Raw genomic sequence first — 26,640 nt, forward strand, 5'->3', positions numbered from 1 at the left:
TGCCTAGAAGGTCTTTCATCAAGATGAACATGATGCAGTCCCATTTCTCCTTTTATCTCTTATGAGTCACCCTTCAACTAATATTGACACACAAATGAGCTTTGCTGTCAGTAGTTCCTACTTTATGTCAAAACAATGACTGTCAAATCAGAGTAACAAAAACATTTTCATTCTGAAATGTTTATAAATAACTTAAAATAACATCTTATCTGTGGCATGATTTTAATTAAATTTTATTTTATATTAATAAACATAGTATTCATTCCTAATGCAACCCTTCAATAATTAGTTTTCTGTGGAAAGTATAAATGCTGGATGTTTAAATCATCCGTGAATACTTTTTAAGTCATTGGACTGGAATGAATTTTGAGAATTGTGTGCATACATATTATATAATTAACTTAAAGACTAGCTGGTGGGCTTTATAGCAATGAGAAATAAACTTGTACTAATTTGGTAAATATTTCCAAATTTTACTTAAGCCTTGGTTGTTCTAAATGGGTCATTGTTTAAATAACAAGCTGTAGTATTTTTAGAGTTCTGCAAGAAGCATATGCAAATATAAGAAACTTTCCATTTGAGAAGTTGTACTTGAAAATTTGTGAATGTCAGGCTTTTTTTTCAATTTATTACTCTTGATTATATGGACATTTTTGTTTATATTATTTATTACAAACCTGAAAGTTATTTCATTTACAGATAAGAAAATACACTACAACATTAATTTTAGATTCAAGAAGTTTAGGCTTAAAGTTGTTAATATTTAAGACCCTCCCATGGATACAGCCTTGGCATGTTGGTATGGCTAGTGTATTCCAATGACCCATAGAGCTCTGCCGGCAGGAGCAATGATAATTCACCCATGACTGATAGGTAAAAAATTAGGAGCCAGACAAAAGGTAGTCCACACAGCATCTGTTCCTCAGTGAGGTGGCTGCAAAGGCATCTGACCCCAGTGGGGTGGCCATTGAGTCATGGTGTCATGTTAAAAACACTATTCAGGAAGAAAATGGGAGACCACCTCAATTATTATTCCCAAGATCTTTATGATGGGCAGTATAGAGAATATGAGTCCTGGCAACTATGGGACTCAGCCTAATGAGCCATGTGTTGTGCCCCGCAGTGGGAAGGGCAAGTCATCATCTCATAAAAACCTTGCAAAGCTAAGCTGGCAGCAGCAGAACAGAAGAAGATCAAATTAGTTAGAATGGGAACTTGGAATGTTAGGGAAATGTTGAGGACAGGAAAATTAGAAAGCATAGAGCGAGAGATGGAAAGAGGAAATATAGATATTTTAGGTATATGCGAGGTGAGATGATTACTGGAGTGATAGTTATAGAATAATATACATCGGCAGGGACGAGAGCCAACAAGGGGTTGCCATAATATTGAATAAAAAGGTAGGCTTGAAGACTGTGATATCAGTGTTAGCTCCTCTTCCAAAAAATATACATGCTATATGATGTGAGGACTACAGAACAATAAGTTTGATTTTCCATGCAGCTAAAGTGGTTCTCAGGACTATCTACAAGAAGATAGAGAGCAAGGCAAATATTTGCTTATGGGATGATCAGTTTGGGTTTAGGAAGGGGAGTGGCACACGTGATGCGATTGCAATGGGATCAGTAATCAAGAGGACTATAGAATACAATCAGGACGTATTTGCCTGTTTCGTAGATTTCAAAAATGAATTTGATAAAGCAGATTGGGAAAAACTAATGAGTATTGCAGAAAATAGGAATAGATTGGAGAGACAGGAGGCTAATCCACCACCTGTACATGTCTCTGAAAGCTCAGGTGCGAATGGGGGATGGAGAGTCTGGATGGGTAGTGTTAGGAAGAGGTGCCAGGCAGGGTTGTCCATTATCACCAATGCTGTTCAAAGTAAATGTGGAGGAAATGATTATGAGGAAATAAAACTCAGCGTGGTTCTTAGGACGTGATATGTCGCAGTTGGCAGGTCTTATCCGTGGAACATTGTATGCCGAACACCCCAATCCGCTCCCTTGGTTTTGAATTTTTTTCTGCGGCACCTTTGAATTTTAAAAAATATATATGGGTGCCCTAGGCCTCATAACTAATGAGTCTTGCTAATTGTTCTGTTTCAGCCACATGAAAAGGCAATCTATAACGAAGATAAATCAAGTCCTTCATTATGAAATAAGCAAGTTCTTTGCATTAACACCTTGTTCTCAGGTTATGTATGTCTTTATTGCTTGATATGATCTTCCTATCTCATTTCTCTAGAATCATTTTTGTATCATTCTTTGTCTGTTTCGTCATAACAGTTGCGAGGGCAAAAGGCCTCACCACTGTCTGTAGTCTCAGTTGTTAGATTTCTTTCTGGAGAAAGAGAAGTAAAAAGCCTTGTTTATAACCCCCGTCATGGATTCTAAAAGGGATAAGTTTTTTTGAGTGAAGATAATATAGAAAATTTAGTTGAACACCTGAAAGGAGAAAGAGAAGGAAGTATTGGATGTGATAGTGCAAGGTCAAGTGAGGAAGATTGGTTGAGAGGCACTTTGTTGAAAAGATGCAGCTGACCAGGAAGAAGTTCAGGCCTCAAAGAGGATATCAGGGGTGCTCCGCTCGAGGTAAAAGGAAGGATACAGTTTACTGGAGCCCCAACTGCAATGCAGGCCTGTATTTTGGGGATTATTTCAAATTATATCACACACAACTAAACACTTAGAATGGAGGTTCGAAACTTAAAGGAGAATAAAAAAGTGAAAAGTAAAATTTTTACTAGATAGAATAAGCAATAAAACTTAAGGTATTTTTTTTTAATTTTAGGATAAATATTAAAAAAGATAATTATTTTCAACAATTCTGCAACAGGAAGAGATTTTAGAAAAATTAAATACGAGTGGAGCCCAAGCATTTAAATACCTATACCGGCTTGAGGGGTCAAAGAGGCATGGGAAGAACTGAAGATAGGTATGAAAGTCTGTGGAAAATTCGTAAAATCAGCTCGGTTGGCAAATGAGCAAACTCCAGTTTGTCAGTCAGCCAAGGGGTTGCAAGCATTGCTGAGTGAATCAAAAATTCATTGCGATAGATATGGGACGAGAATCAATATCAATGAACCGAAGATTGTGCAATTTTTTTAGAAAGGGAAAGGTTAAGCTAAACATTTAAATAGGAGGGCAAAAACTAGAGCAGGTGGAACAGTTTAGGTATCTTGGAAGTGCTTTGGACCAACATGGTCAAAGTAGTCTAACTACTCGTTTAAAATAGTTACTCAAGAAATGGTTTATTCCAAGAAACGAAATCATGTAGTGTACTTTCGGCTCAATAATGGAAGTTGAAATATTTGCAAACTCCTGTTATAACTGCTCTATTCCAACCCATTGCTGTAAATGGCTTGGCCCCTTTTTCCATTAATGTTCATGATTCCCGGTCATTCCTTGTCGTTCGTTGCCTAACTTGGCAATGGGAATAAATTTGCTGGAATGTAATACTTAGCTGCATTAATACTATTAAGAGCGTAGAATTATGTTTTAAATATTTAAGCGTGTAATACACATATATAGCAGAATTAGCTATTTTTTATTTATTTATATACAAGAAACAAATGTAAATAAAGATCGATAGACAATGACAACTCGACACAGCGAAATATAGAGGGGAGGGGTACCCGGAATTTCTCTAATGGAAATATCAAGTAGAATGTATCATTTCCTCGATATTGAAGCATTACGAAGTTTAAGATCGCTTTAAAATAGAATTGAGGATCAAAATATCTACCACATTGTTGACATTGGTATGATTCAGACATCATTTTATCGTATTCTCAAGATAAACCAAACAATAATTTCGTCTGCTAGAGCGACTTTGATTGGTCGCGCTATTTGGTTTATGCTATTGATGTGACAGAAAACGAGGTAGGATATGCTAAGTCATAATTTCTAACCAACAAAATCAATAATGAAATGATATTCTAAATAAAAGTTTAAAGTAACAGCACCGGGTGTTCAGAATGGCGAAGATGATCATTGGCAGAGGTAAGTAGTAGATGAAGGCGAATGCGTTGCATTTTATTTTCATTGAATGATCTCTATGTTGTTTCACTGTTACGTTTTTTTCATTGCCAACTTTTGCAGTTAATGTTAGTTTTCTTTTAATTTGTTAATCTGGTTTTAATAGTTAGTTTTTTATTTGTGTCATAGATGAAAGGAATGTTTATTTACATTCTCATCGAGTACTTTTCAATGTAAAATTATTAACCATTAGCTAGATGACGTTTTAGTCACTGCAGCCTTTCTTTTATATTAATGAATTATTTTTTTGTTTCTATTTGGAATTAACATTGTTCCTAATTGCCCACTTCATTTGCGCTTTGACCTTAATGAAAGGCTTCTTGGATTTTATTAAAGATTCCTTGGAAATGGACCTGGTTTCGGAAGGCGACACATTCGAAGCCAAAACTGCACCATGGAACTACACAAATATCAATCTCGAGGATCTAAAAATGGACAGCAATTTCGCCTGGCTTTTATGTTCCCTTGTATCAGCAATGGCATGGGTGATCTACATCACACACTATGATTCAAGAGTTATTGGTTTTATTATCACTCGCCTCCTTAACCGTTTCGTTGCTCATGGTGGTTACATGAAAGTTGGTAAGTTTACTGATCAGAAGGTAATTTACTTGCTATTTACATGAAACTTGTTCCATTGAGTATGTTTGTGTTGAGATGTTGTGTTATCTGTATCAAGAAATGTTGGTTTACTATTTTCACTTACGTCCCTGGATGGTGCACAGTGCGAAGGTTACATGGGAAATATTTTATTTTTTAGGTTCGTTTACTTGGAGTGCACTCGCTGGAAAGATTATGTTTAGGGATGTTGTGTACATAACAAATGATTACAGCGTCAGAGTTCAAGATGGTTGGCTCATCTTCCGCTGGTGGAGGGCATATGTACCAAAAGATGTGTCCGAAGGTATACGCATGTGAATTTATATTTACTATTTCTCCAAGTCTTAATTTTGTTTTTCAAACACGAATGGAAAAGTTTATATTTTTAAATGTTGCTCTAATTTACAGACCTTTCCCATTCTGATACGCGCCTGTCACTTATGCTCAATGGGTTTGAATTGCACACCTACAACCGCTCAGACCTTTATGCCAAGCTGGAGAAACTCTTTGGACTTGACTCACAGCTGTATACCCCTGATGACCCTGGAGGGCCAAACGATACTAATGAAGATGGGGAGAGAGAGAGAAGTGGCAGAAGCAGTGTGGAGAGGGCAGTGGCTGCATCAGGGGCTGATCTGTCTCGAAGCTGGCGTGACCTCATTCCAGTGATAAAAGTTGATGTATCCTCTGTAAGTTTAAAACTGGGGACGTCACAGAGTGCGAGCCTCTACTTGGTGTAAATTTCCTGACACCCATGACTATAATTTTGTTCCAACTGTTTTCCATTCTGCTTTGTGTGTGAAGCTATTTCAACATTTTTATTAGCAGTATAAATATTGTGAAGCAATGCTTATATTTTCACAAAAATTCCCATTGCCATGTATATTTTGTATCAAATGTTTCCTCTCTAGAATCATTCTGTAAGGATTTTGGGCATGGAAAGACCCCCGTTCTTAATTATTTTCCCCTCTGTTACTTCTGGGACATAGTTGGGAGCAGGTTCTCATTCATATTCATGGGGTTAGAGCCTGAAACATGAAAATTTTAATTAAAATATATCATATTTATGGATGAAAATTTACTGTATTGGAGTAATCATTTTTATATGCAATTTTATTGCAAAAATAATCATTAAAATAACCGTTGATTGTTCAATACCAGTTGTAATTTTAAACATCTGTGATGTTAAATTTGTATGCTTAGCTCTTAAATGATTTTGGTTGGGTGGAGAAAACTCCATTATGTGTATTTGAAGAAAAACTGTGGTATCCAAAGCCATTTTTGAGGGAAATATTTAAAAAAGTAGGCGTGACAGTTTCAGGTTTAACTTTGTGGAATTCCTTCATGATTAGGAGGGTAAAAAAGTAGGTTGAATCAATGTCTGATTATAATCTTTGAGCGTTTTGAGCAGTTATTTATATGCAGGAGCATAAAAGTAACAATGGACTTTATTTATTGATATTTTAGAAATAACTAATGCTGCTGGGAACAATGATTGATGGTAGTTTAGTGGGATTGATGGTAGTTTGGTAGCCAGCAGGCCTATGGGAGGGGCTGGCTGTCACACCCAAGGACTGATCACCTTGCAAGGACCAAAATCACCTTAATTGCTGACCAGAGAGTGGAGAGATTACTGGGATTAAAAGTTAATGCCACTCCTTTGAAATGGGAGAGGTGTCCAGGAGTGAGACAAATTCCTTGAAAAGAGTTAATTGCCTATGTTTTGCTATCATCTTACTGTGAAGCAATTGCAAACAATCTACCATAAACTGAACAGGTTTTTTTAATAATCACGGTCTGTATTAATGGCTCAGATCAAAACTTTGCTGCGGTGAAATTGCCATTAGTGACCTCACAGAAAATAGCTTTTAGTTCTGGTACAGCATTTGCTTAATATCACTCATTAAAAAAATTGGATTGAGCAGTTGCAAATTAATATTGAATTGATGTTTGAAAACAAAAAAATTAAAATATAAAAACTGCTACTTGTATTGCACCTTGGGTCAAATATAAGATTTCCTATAATCATTTTCTTGAAGAAATATGAATAAAAATGTATGTGAGGTTCTGGTAATGAATTGAATGCCTACCCGCCGACGAAACTGGCTCAGGTGTGAGTGTTGTTCAAAATCTGGGTGGTCGCCATTCACAAAGCTCCTTGACGAGTAAATTATTTTCAGGATCCATTGTTCACCTGAGCTACTGAAACATCTGTGAAGTTAGAGAAATCATACAAGTAAAATAAAAATATCAAGTCTACAATAAATTGTATTATTTAATAATTAATAAGTGTTTGTCCATGACTTGAAAGTGATAGAATTCCAAAGAATCCACTGCAAACTGAATATGGGTTTAAAATCAATGAAAATGCCAACGACAGAAAAACAATATTCTCATGCATAAGCAAACCTTCATGAAAAGGGCTATTATGGATAAAATATCTTTTGTGAGTATATAGGGAAGGGGAATATTTATGCTTGTTAATGCTTTCGATGTTGATTCATGTATTACGATAACTGACAAGGAAATCTAAAGATGCATTTACTGTGTACGTTTTAAATATGGATAATTTTATGTTTATAACAGATGTAGTCTCTCCTGCCCCTTTCCTCATTGCATGCAATGTTATTCCTTGTTTATGCGGGAATTACACAGGAAAGATTTGGCTTGACCTTTGTTTATTTCATTCTGGATCGCTATGAAAAAGTGTTTGCTCTGAAATTGGAATTTGAAGTACCAACATAACATATTTTTTTTTTCAAAAATATGTTTTCAGATTTGTTGACATGTGTTTGCATAGGTCCTTGAATTTGCTACACAAAAGTCTTTTATTATCAATGCTTAAGACATGATCCAAAGTTGAGATTCACCAGACTAGACAGATATATATCTACTTTCGCGTGGGTTATTAACTTCCTTTAGCAGGATGAAACAGTATGTCTTGTGCAGTGATTCTTGATTTTAAAATCTTCCTTTATTCTTGAACTTAGAATTTTAATGATAAATGGTTTCTAATAACCTGGCTTGTGGGGGGGTGAAAGTTAAGAACCATTCTTGTGGAGAGTTTGGATAATCAAAAATGGCATGGCATTTATATAGGCTGTGTGTAAATGTAAGTATGTGTATATATATGTGTATATATATATATATATATATACACATATATATATATACATATATATATATACATATACATATATATATATATATATATATATATATGTAGTCCAGTTGGTAGAGCGTTGGACTACTGACTGGAGGGTCCCGGGTTCGATTCCTGGGGAAGGCACTCTGGGCATCTGCAGTTCCACCCCAGCTATGTGATTTTTCGGGTACCATATCTTCCTGGGAAACCATAACAGGGAAAGGAACTGGCCCCCCTACCCTGATGTGTGAATTTCACTCGCCAAATAGGGCTTAGTACTGGGTGAATTCTACCATTAACTAACAAACAGACCTTCGGGTCGATTACTGTGTTTATGGTTATATATATATTAGCACAAGAAAAACCATAAACACAGTAGTCAACTATGTACATGTCCTTGCTCTTAGACTCCCAATGCCACACTTGCTATGCCAGTAGAGAAAGTGATGCATGTTAAAACAAATTATTAAATTGAGTTTAGCATATTAATAAATGTGCAATAATTTTTCATTCACCGACTACAAGACTTGAGATCAGGGAAGCATATTATAATTCTTATAATGATCATTCAAGCGTCAATATCTATAAATGTATTTAAGTTGACAGAAATTGAACACTGTAAAGAATTTACTATATTAAAACAAATTTATTTTGAATGTGATACCATTTCTTGTTGTTTTATATAGGGCCGAGTAGTGTTCGGAAATCGTCTGGTACCCACTACTCTGTCAATTAACGTGGAAGAGGCGCATTTTGTTTATTCAACCAAACCAGCTGCCTCAAGGCTGGACCATTTCATGCACTTTGTCAAATGCAAAGCAGAAAACTTTAAGGTAAAAATCATTGTTTTTGTGAAATAATTCTTTTTCTTTTATATTCCTTAGGGTATTGTTTCAGTTACTCTGAAAACACTGGCATTCAGTTTTCTGGGTAAATGATGAAAATGTTGCAATCTATGGTACTCAAATTGTGGATGTAGTTATTTTTTATGATTTATGTATTTACTATCTGTAATTCTCTATACGCTGTATTGGCAGGTGATTCTTGCTCCTAGTCCCAAGTACACAGGGATGGTTGATGATCCTCCACGCTACATGGGTGAAGGCTTTGTTGTACTCTCTTCTAACAATGTGGAATTATATTATTATATGGATGAACCAGGTAAATATATTGGAAATAGTTTTAATCAATGAGAAACTCTCAGGGATCCTTATGAATCTTGATATGAGCAGGTCACCACTTTGATATGTCAGGCTAATTGGAGATGAAAATTAGGTACTTTGATAAATAGATAAAGAACGTACTACGGCCGAGTGCATGGAAAGAATGTAAAACCCAAAGCCGTACACTTAAGGGCACTTATAGGTGGAATATAGAAGGGGGTGGGAAAGTTATTGTTTGGCGGGAAGCCAGATGCCAGTGACCCGTCACTCAAACAAATGAAAATTAAAATAAATAGTTCAAACAATTACTCCCTTGATCAGGTATTTGCACACCAAATTGACCTTCACAAGTCGCAACCACACACACACGCAGGGTTTACGGGGCGGGAAGCCCGACGCCAGTGACCCGTCACTCAAACAAATGAAAAATAAAATAAATAGTTCAAACAATTACTCCCTTGATCAGGTATTTGCACAACAAATTGACCTTCACAAGTCGCAACCACACACCCACACAGGGTTTACGGGGCGGGAAGCCCGACGCCAGTGACCCGTCACTCAAACAAATGAAAAAATAAAATAAATAGTTCAAACAATTACTCCCTTGATCAGGTATTTGCACCACAAATTGACCTTCACAAGTCGCAACCACACACACACGCAGGGTTTACGGGGCGGGAAGCCCGACGCCAGTGACCCGTCACTCAAACAAATGAAAAATAAAATAAAAAATTATATAACACTTACTCCCTCGCTCAGGTATTTGCAAACAAATTGACCTTCGCAAGTCACAAACACACACACACACACAGGGTTTACGGGGTTGGAAACCCGGCGCCAGTGACCCGTCACTCAAACTCGGAAGACACAAAAGTACAGTGCTGGAGGGGAAAGTGCCGAAAAACCTGACACCAGGTGTTTCGCCTACTAAGCAGGCCTCTTCAGAGAAGAATGATTAGTCGGAGCCAAAATATGTAAGTAACAGTTAAGTAGGGGAGGGGGGGGATGGTAACGGACGGGGGAAGGTTATGGGGGGGGGGGGAAGCACGGGTGGGTGGGCGAGGGGCCAACAGGAGAAGGTACAATTCTTGGGAACTTTGAAGGTCGAAGGGGATGGTCGTTTGGGGGGGATGGTCGTTTGACCGTTGGGGAAGGGACGGGCTTTAGTGGTATTATTTAAACTGTTTCATTGCTTTTAGTTTATTTAGTGAAATGATTATTAAAACACCATTGTATGTTCAGATGATCCCTAGTGACTCAATATAATGATGCATGAAATTTGAATGAGTATGCATAGACTCGGGGTCAACATGCTGGTACATTTTAAATTAATTTTACTGTCGTTCATTATATATTTATTTATAATAATGCACATGGATATGGAAAAGTATGCCATCCGTTCAGTGAAACATTAAATGCTTGACCCATTGGCACCTTTCATTAAGAGTAGGTTAATGAGTACACCAGGTTTCTCTCCTATCCCCCATTTCCTGAAAATCTTATGGTACCTCACCAACCTAGCAGCAATGGCAATGATGACCTCAGCTCTCTGTCACCTCCCCCTATCACTAATACTATGATATGACAGTAGTTTAAATTATCTTACTGGTTAGTGAAGTAACTACAATAGGTGAATTGCAATAGACTTTCCTAGGATTATGTTAAATTGGGCATGAATGGATGCTTATCCTTTGATGCCCCTATTCAATCTAGAGTTTTTGAAGTACATAATGATCAGTTAACATTTATAAAGGTATAATATCTTTACAAGTTAGAGTAAGAAAACTTTAATATCTGGATTTTACTGCATTTTGCAATGTGTGCTATTTGTGATAAGTCACAGGATACATTATCTGTGAATCATGGGCGACCAATTCCTTATGGCTATTTCAAGTATGTAGATATACTATAATTGTTTGAATTTGTAAGCTAATGAGCTCATCATTAGTTTCCAGTACTGGTCATTTCATGCTACATAATTAGAAACTTGAAATCCGTATCGTTTTTGTTGGTAATGAATAATTTAATGCCAATACTTCTCTCATACTGTTCTGTTTGGTTGCCAGGGTTGGTTCCAGAGGAACCGGAAATGCTTCAACTTGCAAATGGTGATATAGTAGAGTCTGCACCCCCAATTTGGGGGATGGATATCAAGGTAAGTCTTATGGATAACAAAATCAATGTACTTCTTTTGTCTTTAAGCTAGCTAAATGTGTGTTAAGTCATTGCTTACTATATCACAAATTAAGATGCTGCAAACTTAACTTTAAATGTCCAAAGGTAAAATCATAGTATTATTCGATGAAAAGGTTCATGGTAAAATAAAGTTTTAGAAATGAAAATGTGGAAAGCATGAAGTGTTTAATAAATCTGATTTATTAAAGGTTTGACAACTATGAAACTTTTTGAAATCCTTAAAATTAGTTCCATTTTTTTAGAAAATTTAGGAAATTAAAGGTTTATTACATAGTTTCAGAAATAAAATTTCAGATGTTCAATTTGATAAGCAATGCTCATGTACATAGGCACAGCACCAAAGGCAATGGCTTAAGGATAACTGCCCATAGCACAGATATGTTTGCTCAGAACCCTTCCTATGCTGCTGTGAAAGTGGGGGATCGAGATGGTGTGGTGGCTAACGTACTGGTTTCCCACTCAGAAGGCCTGGGTTCAAATCCTGGTGGTGTTGAATATTTTTCAGAGATATCTCGATCCCTACTTGAGGTGCTTTGTGGAGGGCACTTTGAGTGAGTACGCCATCCATCAGATGGGACGTTTAGCTGCGGACCCCTTGGTGCCTTTTGTAAAGAGAAGGCTAATGCTGATGCCACGTTTCTCTCCACCCTTCATAGTAGTAGTAGTTTTGAGGGGAGGCGACCGACAGCTAAGGTCATTTGCGCCATAGGGGAAGGACAGGAAAGGATGAAGGGTGGAGAGAAACCCAGCGTCGGCATTAGCCTACTCTTTACGAAAGGCGCCAAGGGGTCCACGGCTTAACGTCCCATCCGACGGACGGCGTACTCACTCAAAGTGCCCTCCACGAAGCACCTCAAGTAGGGATCGAGATACCTCTGAAAAATATTCAACAACGCCGGGATTTGAACCCGCGCCCTCAGGGTGGGAAGCCATTACGTTAGCCCCCGCACCATCTAACCCCGTTCCAAAACAGTACCTGTCTATAAGAAAGGTGATAAAGATGATTTAGCTAACTACCGCCCCATTTCCATAGTCCCCGTTTTTGGTAAAATTTTTGAAGCTATTATGAAAGATCAAATATGTAATTTTTTTGAGTTAAATAATCTCTTTTCCAAATCCCAGTACGGCTTTCGATCTGGGAAATCTACAATTTTGACAGTAGAGTCCATAGTTAATTATGTCATTAATGCATTTGAAGAAAAGGAATCAGTCTCAGTGACACTATGTGATCTTAGTAAGGCCTTCGACTGTGTTAATCATTCAATATTACTAAAAAAGCTAGAATATTATGGTATTAAGGGAGTTGCACTGAAACTAATGAAGTCATATTTGGATGATCGCCACCAATTGGTTGAACTTGATGGCTGTCGGTCTGCAGCTCTTAAAGTAAAATGTGGTGTACCACAGGGCTCTGTGCTTGGCCCAGTACTTTTCATTATCATGATTAATGATTTGCCCCGTAATATGAAACCTAGATCTATTTTATATGCTGATGGCACTACTTTTGTGCAAAAGTGTCAACATCCAGAAGATGCAAAGTTACGATCTAGCGCTACCCAAAAACAGGCTAAGGAATGGTTTGATGTTAATCATTTACAATTAAATACTAACAAAACTCAGCTTATTGTGTGCAGTCTTAAATCAAAAATAACTGATATTGAAACTGCTAAAATACTAGGAATTTATATTGATACAAAGCTTAATTGGGAGACTCACATCAGTCAGACCTGTAATAAACTTAGTAAAGCTGTTTATATGTTAAGAAAGCTCAACTTTATCATTTCAAATGAGTATCGTTTAACACTTTACCATGCCTTCTTTCAATGTCATTTGAATTATGGTGTTGAGTTATGGGGTCATTCCCCTCATGTTAAACAAATTTTGCTACTGCAAAAGAGAGCTATTCGCTCTCTTGCTAATATACCACCACGTGATTCCTGCAAACCTTTTTTTATTAGGTATAGAATCATGACTGTATTTTGTTTGTATATCTTTAAGGCTCTGATTCATGTGAAAGTTAATCTAGAAACTTACCAATTAAGATCCAACCTCCATAACTATTCCACAAGAGGTAAATCGAATCTAAATACTACTTATTGTAGATTGTCATCAACTTACAACACATTTCACAATATGAACATACGACTGTATAACTATCTGCCTACTCAGTTGAAATCAGATGGTATCCAGAGTTTCAAGAATAGGGTATATACCTGGTTACTTGCTCACCCACTTTACTCATTGGATGAATTCTTTTGTGACAATCTTCATCACATTTAAGAAAGTATGTTTATATGTTAAATATTACTTATATTGACGACATTTAATATGGTTGTACCATTTTTAAAATGAATAAAGTATTATTATTATTATTATCTCGATCCCCCCACCCTTCATCCTTTCCTGTCCATCCCCTATGGTGCAAATGACCTCAGCTGTCGGTCGCCTCCCCTAAATACTACTACTACTCCAGATAGTGGTAGTCCCATAGTTAACAATAAATAGCTATTCTCTGGAAACGAAAAATCTTATGCAGCCCTTTATTTTCTAAATTCAAAAAGCAAAATTTCAAAATATGCTCAAATACAGTCATTATTGTATAATGTAAACAGGATAGAATGTAGATGTGTTTCAGTGTATGCATGTTTGTGTGCGAGAAAAATATTTATATTTATGTATTAGTCTAAGATAAGTTTTCTGGTGTCCTACACCCCCTGACACATACCCTTGCAGTGGCTTGCAGAGTATTCTACAGTCAAAATCTAAAATTCATGAGCTGTTGTCGAATTTCCAGAAGTATTATTTCACTCGATTTATGTGATGCTCAAAGACAGCTGAATTTTCCTCTTGTTCAAATTGAGTTGAAATGGACGAATACATATATATGAGTAAAAATTAAAATTATTTTTGTCTATAGAGCAAAACTATAGAGACCTTCAGCTTGTAAATAATCTATTTATAAATTTTACATTTTTACTGTGGCTACATAATAGATGAGGCTAAATAATTTGAAATATGGGGCTGATCAAGCAGCAATTCCGCAGAAACAAAGGAAAGAAAGTGGCACAATAGGGCTCTAAATGCAGCCTATTTTCCATTCTCACACCACTATGTTAATTTTCAGGAATCAGGAAAAAAATGGTTTGAAATAGCATTACTCTGGATGGAAAAAGCTGAAAGGTGCATTTTAGATTTCTCCTTATATTGTATAGCAAATCACTCTGTGAGTAATGAAAAAAGTCACTTTGCTTTTCCACTTAGAATTTTTTTATTACGACCTAGGTTTTGTTACAGCGTAACATCTTCAGGTTCAAATTGATAGGATCTAAATGCTGTGGAATCAATAAATTGAAGTAGGAAATGTATGTAATCATATGAGACTACTTACCATACTACCTTGATCAAAAATTTCCCGGAATTTATTCAGAAAATTAAAAATACAAGTTTATTCATCTAAATCTATATTGTCCCCTTCAAAGTAATCCCCATCGACTGCAACACACTTATGCCAGCGCTTGATCCAATTCTGGAAACATTTTTTATATTCGGTTTTCGGTATGTCCATCAGTGCTTCCTGCGATTTTTCCATTACTTCCTCTCGGCTGCTAAAACGCGTTCCCCGTAATGGTTTTTTAACTCGATTGAACAGAAAGAAGTCACAGGGAGCCAAATCAGGTGAATTCGGTGGCTGTTGGATGGTATTTGTTGCATTTTTCGTCAAAAAATTACGAATAATGATAGCACTGTGCGACGGTGCGTTATCATGGTGCAAAATCCATGAGTTTTCTGCCCACATTTCTGGTCTCTTTCGGCGAATTGCTACACGCAAACGTCTCATAACGCCCAAATAATACTCTTTGTTTACTGTCTGGCCTTCTGGCAAAAATTCATGATGCACTACACCGTTGTAATCCATGAAAACCGTCAGCATTGCCTTCTTTTTTGACTGAAAACGACGTGGTTTTTTTGGTCTCGGCTCATTTGGTGAACGCCATTCACTTGCCTGATGTCTGGATTGCGTGTCGTACTCATAAACCCACGTCTCGTCTCCAGTAATGATCCTTTTGATGAATGTGGGATCGGATTCAGCCTCGCAAATCATGTCTTTTGCGACGTCAACACGGTCTCTTTTTTGCATGAAATTGAGGTCTTTTGGCACCAACTTTACTGCTACACGACGGAAACCCAAATCATTGACCACAATGTCTTGGGCGGATCCATAGGCAATGTTCAAGTCCTCCGCTATTTCTCTGATGGTTAATTTGCGGTTATTGACCAACATTTCTTTTACTTTATCAATTTTTTCACCGACTTTCGATGTCGATGGTCTACCACTGCGTTCATCATCTTCGATTGACTCACGACCACTTCTGAACCGCTCGTGCCACTGGTAAACGACCGTTTTTTTTAGAGAATCGTTGCCGAAACACTTTTCCAACATTTCCAAAGTCCGTGCGCCACTAAATCCGTTTTTTACGCAAAATTTAATACAAGTTCGTTGTTGCAAATTTAAATCCATTTCTGCAATTGTAAAAAATCGCCAACACACACAGAGATAGATGTATTCTTGGCTACGTAACTTTTGCAAATGTCAAGTTATGACACTAAGATTTAAAGGGAATATCAACAACAGATGTACCAATTTAAAAAAAAAAACAGAACTCAAATCGGAACGATGGGAGCGCCACACGGTGGTTATTCCGGGAACTTTTTGATCAAGGTAGTATTCTTTACTGTAAATCTAAAGTAGGTTTTCATTAGTCTAAAGAAGCAATAAATTTCTTAAGTTATATTTTCAGTTGGCATGGTTGTCCAGTAGGTATAATGCTCAGATTCACTTAGCTAAATGATTTTTTTTTAATCTATCAGATCTTTATAGAAAAATATGAACAGCACAGAGAAAGAAACTGTCCCTTCTTACTATCCTGATAATGTGTGAATATCCCATGCCATTATAGGGCTTTGGGTAGGTGAGCTCTACCTTCGCCTTTCAAACAAATTTTGTGGTGATTACTGTGGTGGTGTACGTTAACTTTGATAATTTAAGTCACTGGAAAAAGGGAAAAATTGACCATGGAATGAAACTTGTTTAAGAAATCTAAGACCTTTATAAAAGCACCTGTTAAGATTTCCTAAAAACGATTTATAATTTTTCTTTGTTTTAAATTTAGCCAATGAATGTTTTATCATTTTTATTTCATTTGGATATTTTTAACTTTTTTCTTCTTGTGATTGAATAATATTATAGATACATTGGTATTACCTATACAACTTTCCACATGTCACTGGGAGAATGTTTGAGCTACTTTTCAATAATGTTTATCTTTGCAGTGTGGTAAAGGGACAGACTTCAGCTATGGACCATGGGCTGACCGTCAAAGGGAACATCTGTTCAAGTTCTTCTTCCCTAATGACTGCCAACCTTTGAAGGTAAGATTTTGCATGAGAATCTTTGGAAGATTTTGGCAATAGAATTTGGACCATTTTATTGAACTAGTTACAGATAATACCGATAGACTAGTAAAACCAAGAAAGGAGAATTGTACACAAAGGATACATTAGGGGCCTTATTTATTTTCATGGACATTACAAATGCCCAATACTCTGAAATGACCTTAAAACTTATGCAAAGAGTATGCACTGTTGGCAAGAGTCTTTATCATGGTATTGCCATAAAAATTCTGGGATACATATTGTATTCTATCTTTTTTCTGATGGCAGGTGTCCTACAGGTATAATGCCACATTTTTCGACAGCATCAGTCTCCTCAAACATGGGTCTTTAAGTAAATTGTCAATAAACAAATAGTATTTTTTTATCTATCATTATTATCAAACGGTTGATGCATTCCTTGAAAATTACTTCATTGTCAATGGCATGTGGTTTAAAGTATGAAACACTCGCAGAACTTTGGTCACATTTATAAAACATTTATGGAATCAATATTGCTTGTAATAAATGCTTCACTTTTAATCAAAGAAAGTATTTCTTTATTCAATTCCATACTGATTTTTACATCTTGATTTGTTTTATGATTTTAGTGATTAATTTAGGGTATAGATTACATAATGCACAGAGGTGAAAAGCAGATGACCCTGTCCCATAGGTTAAAAAAGTTTAGAATATCACCTAGTTTTTGCAGTTGTTTGTTATGGTCTCAGGGTAATTAATGGCAATGTTAAAGACCAAGATATTCTCCATGCCCTGTGTTGCAGATATGAAATCACGCTGCATGATGTGTTCATTATCCCAAAGGATTTATTTGAAATGAGGGCTTATACAATAACTCCCATTATCTAATTTGCTATAAATTGCTTAGTTTGCCCTAACTAATTATTAGAGCTGAATTGAAGGGTAAATTTTCGTTACAAATTTTCCACTATACAGTGTAGGTTTGTATCACCCCAGTGGTGACAGAAATGCATTTAAGCATGGATCGGTTATATGAAAATGTAAAACAGTATAACAGAAGATTCTTGCATCTGCATTTTGTGCTAATGCTGCCATTCATTCAAAGTAAAACCTTGTATATAGATTGAAAAAATATTCAATTTGGAAGTTTTTTTCAAGCATATAAGTCATTTGTGGTACATCCAAGTTTGTAATATGTAGTTGATGTGGCGCATTGAGATTTAATACCAATGCTAAAACATTGAAGAAATTAATTTTTACCATGTTTTTATGGTCATTGGTCAATATACCAAATTGATCTGCTTATAAGATGGATATTTTATCCATTTGCAGGAAGTCAAAAATTCCAATCTGTCCAATTTTTGAGCCTAAGAAAAACCAAATCCAGAATGTCACCCACACATCATTATTGTAATGCACAATAATTTTTTTGTTTGAGCATGCATTTAAACTTAATTCCCTCATGCTAAATAACTAAAATATATTTATGTAGGTCAGACTGGTGGATGAAATGGCTGGAGTTGCATTCTGTAACTTGGAAAGATGATATATTCTTTACCATAAACAGGATGACAGGGAATCACCGAATCCAGTCCCTATTCTCTATGGAAATGACAATATTGGATTAATTGGATGTTGTCATGATCTAATAAGAGGGGCTATGTCGCAATTCACCCAAGTTTGCATTATTATTTTAGAAATATTCATGTTAATGTTCCAAGTCTCCAATTTCACGTTGAAGATAGGCAATGGTATTTTCCCTGCCGAAATGGGAGGCTTTTCCCTCATCTCCCCTGATATTTGTATTGTTTACATACTGACCTATTATATTCTTATAATAACTTGATTGCCTTTCTTAATGAATTAATTTTACATGATAGCATATCTATCTTATTAAATCTCACAATTTTCGTATGAAATGGTTTTAATTCTGAATAACATCCTTTAGAGTTCCCATACCATTCCTGTGGATCAATTGTTTTCTCCCCTAAAATGACATGCAGAAAACCAAGCCATCATGTAATCGGTTCTTTAATATGGTAGTTGATCTTAAATTTAGATTATTACATGGCTAATTTTCTCATTAACATTGATCAGCGTACTGTGTTTGATGAAAATTAGCTGTCAGTGGATATCAAGGAAAATTTCCTTAGTTCCTCAGGGGGTACATCCTCCTAAGATACTCTGGTCATTCAGCAGGGATTATAATAAAGTTTTGGTTTTTGAATTTACTCGTCAGCATGACTAGCATTCTTTTTTTATGAATTAGGTATAAAATTTACCTGGTAGAGTTATTATAAGTACCGTTATTTATGTAAAAGAGCATTTTTAATTTTTAATTCAATTTATGCAGAATCAGTGTATTGCAGTTTTTGAAGAGGGATGTGTTAACTTCCTATAAGATCCACAGAATCAATTTCAAATGTGAGATGTAGGATGAATTCTTGACTTGCAATTTAGAATATAAGGTGTGCCTTGAATCATGATAAAAGTTTATTCAAGCCTAAAGTAAAAGCTCTCTTATTGCCTTATATCTTTTGGCATGCATGTTCTTGAGCAGTATCTGAATTAATGTTAGAAAATTTTATTATGACTTAACATCTTTTTCTAGGTTACCAAAGCACCTCAGCCAGGGGAGAAACGTCTTGTGCAGTCTTTTGATATTAGACTCAGCACATTAAATGAAGCCACGATTGACATCCTGTTCTCGAAAAATAAGGTGTTATCTATTTGTCATAATTTCTGCGCTTTTTTTTACAAAAAGTGATAATTAAACTATCACACCTTTCATTTTCATGTAATTTTAATTAAAATAATATTAATTAAATATTATTTATTAAAAATTGAATCATTTTTGTTAAATTTGAGTTCATAACTTTGGTACCATTAATGGATGAATTTTAGGGAAAGTATTTATTCAGATTAAAAGTAAATAGATTTTAATTTTTAGAAGCCGTTCATTTAAAATAATAATCCTTATCTAAATATTTTCCTATGTTCAAGTGGATGAAAAATATCAAGATACAATACTATAATCTATTGTAAAATTTGTTTCATTTGACATTTAAATTGATAAAGGATGAATTCAAATTGAAGTAAATGTGAAAGCATTAATTCATGTGGACTTTCTAATGAATGGTTTTTACCATGTACAAAAAGTATTACCTCAATTGGTTTATTTTGTTTTGTTTAAAACAATGCTAGGAAACAAATGCTGTTCATGTTAATGTTGGGCCTGGATCATATTTAGAAGTTACCATGCCATGGATTGTGCAGCAGGATGGTTACACAACTAAAATAACTGGACAACTTCTGCATTTGGAAGCTACAACTAGTTTACAAGTAATGACTACAACATTGTACATCTGGAATTAATTATAGCTAATTATTATTTTGAAAAACAGTATGTTCTGAAAATCTGTCATGACTATTGCATCTTTTGAGGATGCATGATGGAGAAAATAAAATTTTGTTCTCTTTACAGTATAGGAGTTTAGTTGAAAGTGAAACTTTGGAATTTACTGTGAAATGTCACTACCCAATCAAATGGAATGACCATCAGGAATGGATAATGAACTTTACTGGGTGCAAAGCTACTGCTAATATAATATATGCCCACAAGGCATTCTTTCAAGGTTAAGACCATTGTATTCTCTAATTATTCTGGAAATATGTTGTGCATTGAAAATTTGTGCTCTTATGATTATTTTATTGTGCTATTTTAGTGTTTTTAATATATTTAAAAAAATTTAGATATGGTAAATGATTGGGCTAGCAAGGCACGTCCAGACATACTTCACTTTGTTCCATACACATGGAAGTTGAGTCTGCTTTTAAAAGAATTTGAGGTTATTTCAGTATGCAATGAGTACAACTGGATTGATTGCTCCTCTCAGAATCAGGAAAATGGTGAGTAACATACAAATTTTAAATCAAATGATGTGTTTTTAAAATAAGCTAAATTATAATTTGGTATTAAGTCCAATCATTGCTTCATGTGACATTATCCTTTAATTTTCAGCACACATTGCTTTCTGTGGGGACTTGTTTGACCTGTCCTTTGATCTCCCATTCACTGATTTTCTTCCCCAAACGGTCCCACTTCGTTTTTGGATACAGGTGAGCATATTCAAGTAATATCCTCATGGTTTTTGTTCGTTATCGGATATTTTGATGCAATCAAGTTCTCTTGAAAATAATTCTCTTAATTTGTTTTCTCCTGCTAAAAAAAAAAAATGTTCAAATTCTAGGGTGAGAGTGTTGATTTAGCTTTATACCTCCCCGAGGTATTTTCCAGCCGAAGTGTGCTGTTGGCTCTGGACAAAAATGCCAAAATATTGGGAAGAGATATTGGGAAGTCTGGCAAGCAAAGACTAGAAACGTCTCATAAATGGCGAAATGTGTGTCAGAAGAGGTTTGAACACTTTCTTAATTATCATTCTGCTGTATGTTTTTTCATTACTCCAAACAAGTTTTTCTAGCATCATAAGGATTTTGATGGTAGTGATGGTTTTACATTCTTTTTGTTCCCATCCTTCCCTACATTCCTCCATTAGCGCTGGTTGGGTTGACTGCTGGTCTGTTCAAATCGTGGCTTTGAGCATCAACTATACTTATCACCCTACTCCACCTCTTGGTCCGCCGCCTCAGGCCGATATCACAACACCAGAAAAGGAAGAAATTCTGCTTTCACCCATGCGATTCCCACGAGCCCCCAGAAAATCTCCACTTCAGTGGGCTGCTCAGCATGTGCAAGTTAGTTTCAGAAATGCAAAGACCTATATAGACCGGAGGAATTGATTAGCATGTGCTAATGTTTTTTTCCATATGGCTTATATTTCTAATGGCCAATATATGGTGCCATCAATATTCATGTAAATTATAATACTTCCATTTTCATATAATATTTCTGTTATTTTTTAAAACTGCACCATTGGGGTAATTATTGGGATGTTCCTTTATTGAATATCAGTGAAAGTAGTTTAATGAAATAAAATTAGACAGGTATAATACATTTTTTTAAATTGGTTGAAATACTGTAAACAAAAAAACAGTAAGCTCCTCAGACTGTCTTACCTGGAGCACATCTGAATTTGGCAGTTGTCATCATAATTGTGGTCACTACCTATGACACCAAAAGTAATGAGTAGTCATGATTTGAATTTCTGTAATATTGTGCTGGAACTTTTGTACCTTTCAGTGTTTCTTCTCTTTGGGAGTTCACAATATCTTTACCTTGATTCTCTAAATTCCATGGTTTTCATGGCTGAAATAATTTTGACTCTAATTTCTTTCTAAAAGGCATTTATCTTTGCTTTCTAGGATGGTTCTCAATCGTTTGATCCCACTACTCTACCACCCGATAAAGTGTCCTTGGAGCTAGAACTTAGCCCTTCTGTACTAATCGTATATGGTTCGTGGTTAAGAAACTTCATGCACCTCAAGGTATATATATATTTAATTTCATTACTTCCTCATAAGGTATTTTTTTCAAAACATGAATTTTGAAACCATTCTCAAGTGTGTGAATTTTTAGAGTGATTATCCCAGGAGTGAGAATTTGTTTTCTGTTTCCAAATTTGACCAGTTTGCACATGAGTCTCCCCCTCAGTCTTTTACTTTCTCTCCCTCAATTTAAAAAATTAATTGATGCATGCCTTAATTATCACTTCATTGGGAAAAATCATTGTAATGAACCAATGCAAATCAAAATAAATATGAAAATGCATTGTTAATAAAAAAATATGTGGTAGAAAATATAAAAAAAATTGGCTCATCTTCTCCATTAGATGGTGATATTTGACATAAAATTCAGGTTCAGGGTTTTAAATTGGAGCTTCTTAGTGCATTATTTTTTATGGAGAGCTATCTAGACTGTAAAATTATTACATACACTCAAAGGCTATGTAGATGTGAGGGCCTAAATTTGATGTTTCAAGGTACTTGAATCTGTTTGACAGTCTAGCTCTAGTATTTTTAAATTGTTTTATGACCTCTGACATAATAGGAAACATAATTGGATTAATGTGTTAATGTCACTCTTTATTCTGAAAACACTAAACTTATCATGGTAGAAGATAAATAAATTGGAAGGTACACAGGCTACTCTAATATTAATGCAGCCGAAGTAAGATGTGGTGCTTTCCTGGCTTATTTGCTTGATGAAGTTTTCTTGGGTCTTCCATCGAGTCAGGGGTTCCATATGGAACCCCTGACCCGGTGGAAGCTGTTTATTTCTGTGTGAGAAGCTAAAGTTTATTTTTGTCTCTGAAATTTAAGGATACAGAGTTTCAGCCACAGCCAGCAACTGCATATTGCTTGTATTCATGTTTCAGGAAAACATTTTTGGTGATGATCAGACATTCACAGACATGCAGCAATCACATAGTGCTGCAGCTGGGTTGTCATCGGGAGGCAGCGTTGGTGCGGGAGGCCGAATGTCCGATGACGATGAGGATGATTTGGGAAAGCAACCACCCTTTGACCCACGCTTGTATCGGCCACTTGAGGTTGCAGTATCTGTGACTCTACATGATGTGCAGGCACATTTAGTCAAGGTATATTCATTATTTCGCAAAAACATTGAAACAGAACCATCTAAGGTTCAGGTCTCAGGAGTGAGTCACTTTTCTCCTATTTAGGTTATCTCTTTTTTTCAAGTTAGTTGCTAAGAATCTCCTTTTTTGTCCTTAATTCTTCAAAATCCCTTTTCTCATGGTTTTCTTTTTTGCAGACTTACTTATGTCACATATGGTATTATTAAGATAGGAAGAATTGCAGAAGTTGCATGCATTTTTTGACATTAATCTTGGCATCATTCATTCGGAATGACCTCCTTCATACCTACTTCAACGCATACTTTGTTAAATATAAAATCCTAATCATTCACAGTATTCTCATTCAGGAGGAACTATAGTTGCTAAAGCCTATCCCAACCTGTTCACTCTAAGCAGCCCGGATCACCAATCACACCCAGCAATCCATTAACATACACCATGGGTGGAATGAACTCACTCTATTTGACAAAAACCTGTAAAATACCATAGCAATCCTGAAAAATGAAAACAATTAAGTCTATTCATGCATTCATTATCGAAGGAAAAAGACATCTCTTGAAACACTTTTGCTGCACTCCTAATTAGTGTTTACCATCAAGATGATAAACCATGATATTTTACTGATATTAAAATGTCTTTGTGTAATGATATCTTAATTTACCCCTGAATTACTTATTTACTCATATTAACATATTCTTGATCATTCTTTGACAAAATTATGCAAGTCATATATTGCCAACAGTGAATAAATTATTGTTCTTCTTTTATTTTGTAATAATTCTGTAATTGGTTCGCAGAAGGAATGGTAAATATTCCCATCTGGCAGCTATTTATGGAATTGAAATTATTGACCCTGGCATGTAAATGCATATTTCACTGTTCCTTATTTGTAAAAAAAATCGATATTTGTTTTTACCTGATTCCAATGTGCATATTCACTGAACGTGTGGAAGAAAGAATGTGCCCCTGAAAAATAAACAGCCCACTTTATCAATGGAATGACCTAATCACTCAGCCTCTCTTTATAATTTCAAACTGCCCATGAGCGCAAAAAGATAAGTCCACTGTGATTTACTTTTAGACTTGAAGAAGCTATTGCTCCTCAAGTGCTACTACAGTATAGGTGAATGTTTGGATGACTAATTGTGCTTATTGTCCAATGAATAAATGTTATTGCATATTCTTTCTTCATTCTTGTTGACCATGTTCTATGCCATGTACTTAGCCAACAGAACAATACAAGTTATCATTGTTAATTTTTCCAGAACTGTGGTGAAAATGATCCAGCATGCCCAGTTATTCTTCTTGAACGATTTGGATTTGAAATGAAAAAGGGTTATCGAGAAACAAAGCTGCAACTACTTCTCTCTCCAGCTACATTGTTATCGTGTGATCACTTGGCATCTAGATCAGCAAAAGATTCACATTTAGACCAAGGGCATTTGATGCTTTCAGGTCTACAGGTAATACCTATATTTTTCGACCAGGTATTCTTTTCCTTATCATGTTAAATTAGGCCAAGTGAACATTTTTCTTCTATTTCTTTAGTCACTGTTTTTTGATTTTTTTCAAAATGTCCGTATAGTGTAATAATAGTAATGATAAATAATGTAATTTAATATATGTTTCCCAATGTGTTACTTGGAGAACCAGATTCATTTCATAGAGTCACAAAATGTACAATATGACCTAAATGTTTAGTTTTGATATTTTTGGAAGTGAAAATTTATCAATGCCAAAAGATATGTGCAACGCACAGTAAACTTGGTAAGTTTCACATTTTGACATAAAATGAATAACTATCTCATCATGGTTGAGAAATCAGTGCATTTAAATAAATGTTATTTATGTAATAATTAATATTTTTGAGCCTTTAAATCATTTTAAGCTGTAGATTTCTGAATGCTCTTGGCAATGAATTTTCTATCTCAAAGCAAATTAGTTAGTGTGAATGAGTAAAACTCAATTAGGTATGCTAAATATAAAAGGACACTTAAGTTCTGGGAATTCAATGCCTTCATGATATTATTCTGTTGATAAATATCTATTTAAAAATTTTCTGTACATCTTTTCTGCAGTGCAAACCTTGTCTGTGCCAGTATATTGGGTTAAGTTTCAGTGAGGGTAGGCCTATGGGTAAAACCAAATCTATATAATTCATTAGGCATAAAGAAATCCCAAAATTAGAACCAAACGCTGAGAATGAAATTAATACTTGAGATATTCCCATTGGAATGATGTAGGTAAATCACCTGTGGCACATACCACATCTTACATTCTGTACCAACATTAGTCTTCAGAGTTTATCCCTGAGGTTCATGTGCATTGTCCCCATGCCTCTGAAATGTATGACCCTTCAGGATTCACCATTAAAAGACATTCCAATTTAATATGGACAGGGTGGGATTGTAGCCATTCTTTCAACTGGTGCCTGAAATATTTCATTTTATGTTTTGTAGGTATTTGTTTTATGCTATATTTGAAAAAAGAGTAATTGATTAAGAGAATTTTTCATGTCATGTGACTAGAAATTAATGAGCTTAGTACTCCTATTTTCTTCAGATGGAATTACAGTTATTCTCCTCTGAAACACCAGAGTTCTAGCACTTATACACTGTGCATTGCCCTTATGCATTGTGGATGACCATTGCATGTAGTTTCATTCAGCCCTAGCAGGGAAATATATGGTAGCTAGTCATTGGTCTTCTGCCCCTTGTATTCGCAGTCTGCTTAGTTGCTAATTGATTGTCAGCAATATATTGTTTATGTGCTTATTCTGTTGTAATATAACATGTGTACCTTAAATTGTTTTCTAATTAAACTTCAAAAAGCAGAATAATTTTTTAATACTCTTTTCAATATGTTCATAGGTAAGAGGCCACGCCATGTTTAGTGATGAAGGAAGGTCTTTAGAAGAAGAAACTCTGGAATATGCATGGCTGTTGGAACTTCAACTTGGGAAACTAAATGGAAAGCTTACTACCCCACAAGTAAGCATTTTTGAATTGTTATTAAGTCATAGTGGTGATTTCGATCATGTTTAGGATATCTCAAGATGTATTTTGATCTCATTTGCTTGTGATCCCTCCTCAATGATATACATGTATGTATGTTGTAGATGTATACTTGTATACATATATGTATATGTTGTAGTTTTCATACTCTATCATTAGAAAAAAATGAAAAACATCGAAGATCACGTAGCAATAATATAATGTTAATGTGGTAGAAGTTTAAAATATTTAAATTTGCCTTCATAATTTTGCAGATTTCTAAGTATGATTTAACCCCTTCCCTTCTTATTCAATGATTAGCCAAAAGTAAGGACCCAGGAATAAAAAGCAAGGGACCTATCAAATCTCTTACATCTCATGCCAAGGGGGCTGGTCTAGGGATTACAGCCAACCACAATATTCAGCTTCCACTTATTCTTTTTTTAAGATGACTTTTTGAAAGCCTTCAGCATCAAAATCAACATCACCATCAGTGGATGCAATTTAGGGTAGCATTGATTTCTCAGTCATCCC

The 26,640-nt window shown here is 35.5% G+C and overlaps 1 protein-coding gene across 1 annotated transcript in view; it reads left to right on the forward strand.

The window, feature by feature from the left end:
* The first annotated feature begins 3,632 nt into the window (after positions 1-3,632).
* tweek (transmembrane protein KIAA1109 homolog tweek) overlaps positions 3,633-26,640 on the forward strand; it is a 120,856-nt gene continuing 97,848 nt past the window's right edge. The window contains exons 1-19 of the mRNA XM_071597546.1: positions 3,633-4,004; positions 4,377-4,622; positions 4,801-4,944; positions 5,049-5,329; positions 8,472-8,618; positions 8,823-8,946; positions 11,015-11,103; positions 16,476-16,574; positions 19,168-19,275; positions 19,761-19,898; positions 20,041-20,191; positions 20,310-20,465; positions 20,578-20,675; positions 20,807-20,970; positions 21,113-21,311; positions 21,879-22,001; positions 22,892-23,113; positions 24,379-24,576; positions 25,984-26,103. Coding sequence (XP_071453647.1) covers positions 3,980-4,004; positions 4,377-4,622; positions 4,801-4,944; positions 5,049-5,329; positions 8,472-8,618; positions 8,823-8,946; positions 11,015-11,103; positions 16,476-16,574; positions 19,168-19,275; positions 19,761-19,898; positions 20,041-20,191; positions 20,310-20,465; positions 20,578-20,675; positions 20,807-20,970; positions 21,113-21,311; positions 21,879-22,001; positions 22,892-23,113; positions 24,379-24,576; positions 25,984-26,103 — 2,832 coding nt within the window. The 5' untranslated portion in view covers positions 3,633-3,979. The remainder of the gene's footprint in view (positions 4,005-4,376; positions 4,623-4,800; positions 4,945-5,048; positions 5,330-8,471; positions 8,619-8,822; positions 8,947-11,014; positions 11,104-16,475; positions 16,575-19,167; positions 19,276-19,760; positions 19,899-20,040; positions 20,192-20,309; positions 20,466-20,577; positions 20,676-20,806; positions 20,971-21,112; positions 21,312-21,878; positions 22,002-22,891; positions 23,114-24,378; positions 24,577-25,983; positions 26,104-26,640) is intronic.

The sequence above is a fragment of the Hetaerina americana genome, unplaced genomic scaffold (assembly GCF_022747635.1).
Source record: "Hetaerina americana unplaced genomic scaffold, ioHetAmer1.1.p SCAF_9, whole genome shotgun sequence".
In the NCBI taxonomy this organism is placed as follows: Eukaryota; Metazoa; Arthropoda; class Insecta; order Odonata; family Calopterygidae; genus Hetaerina; species Hetaerina americana.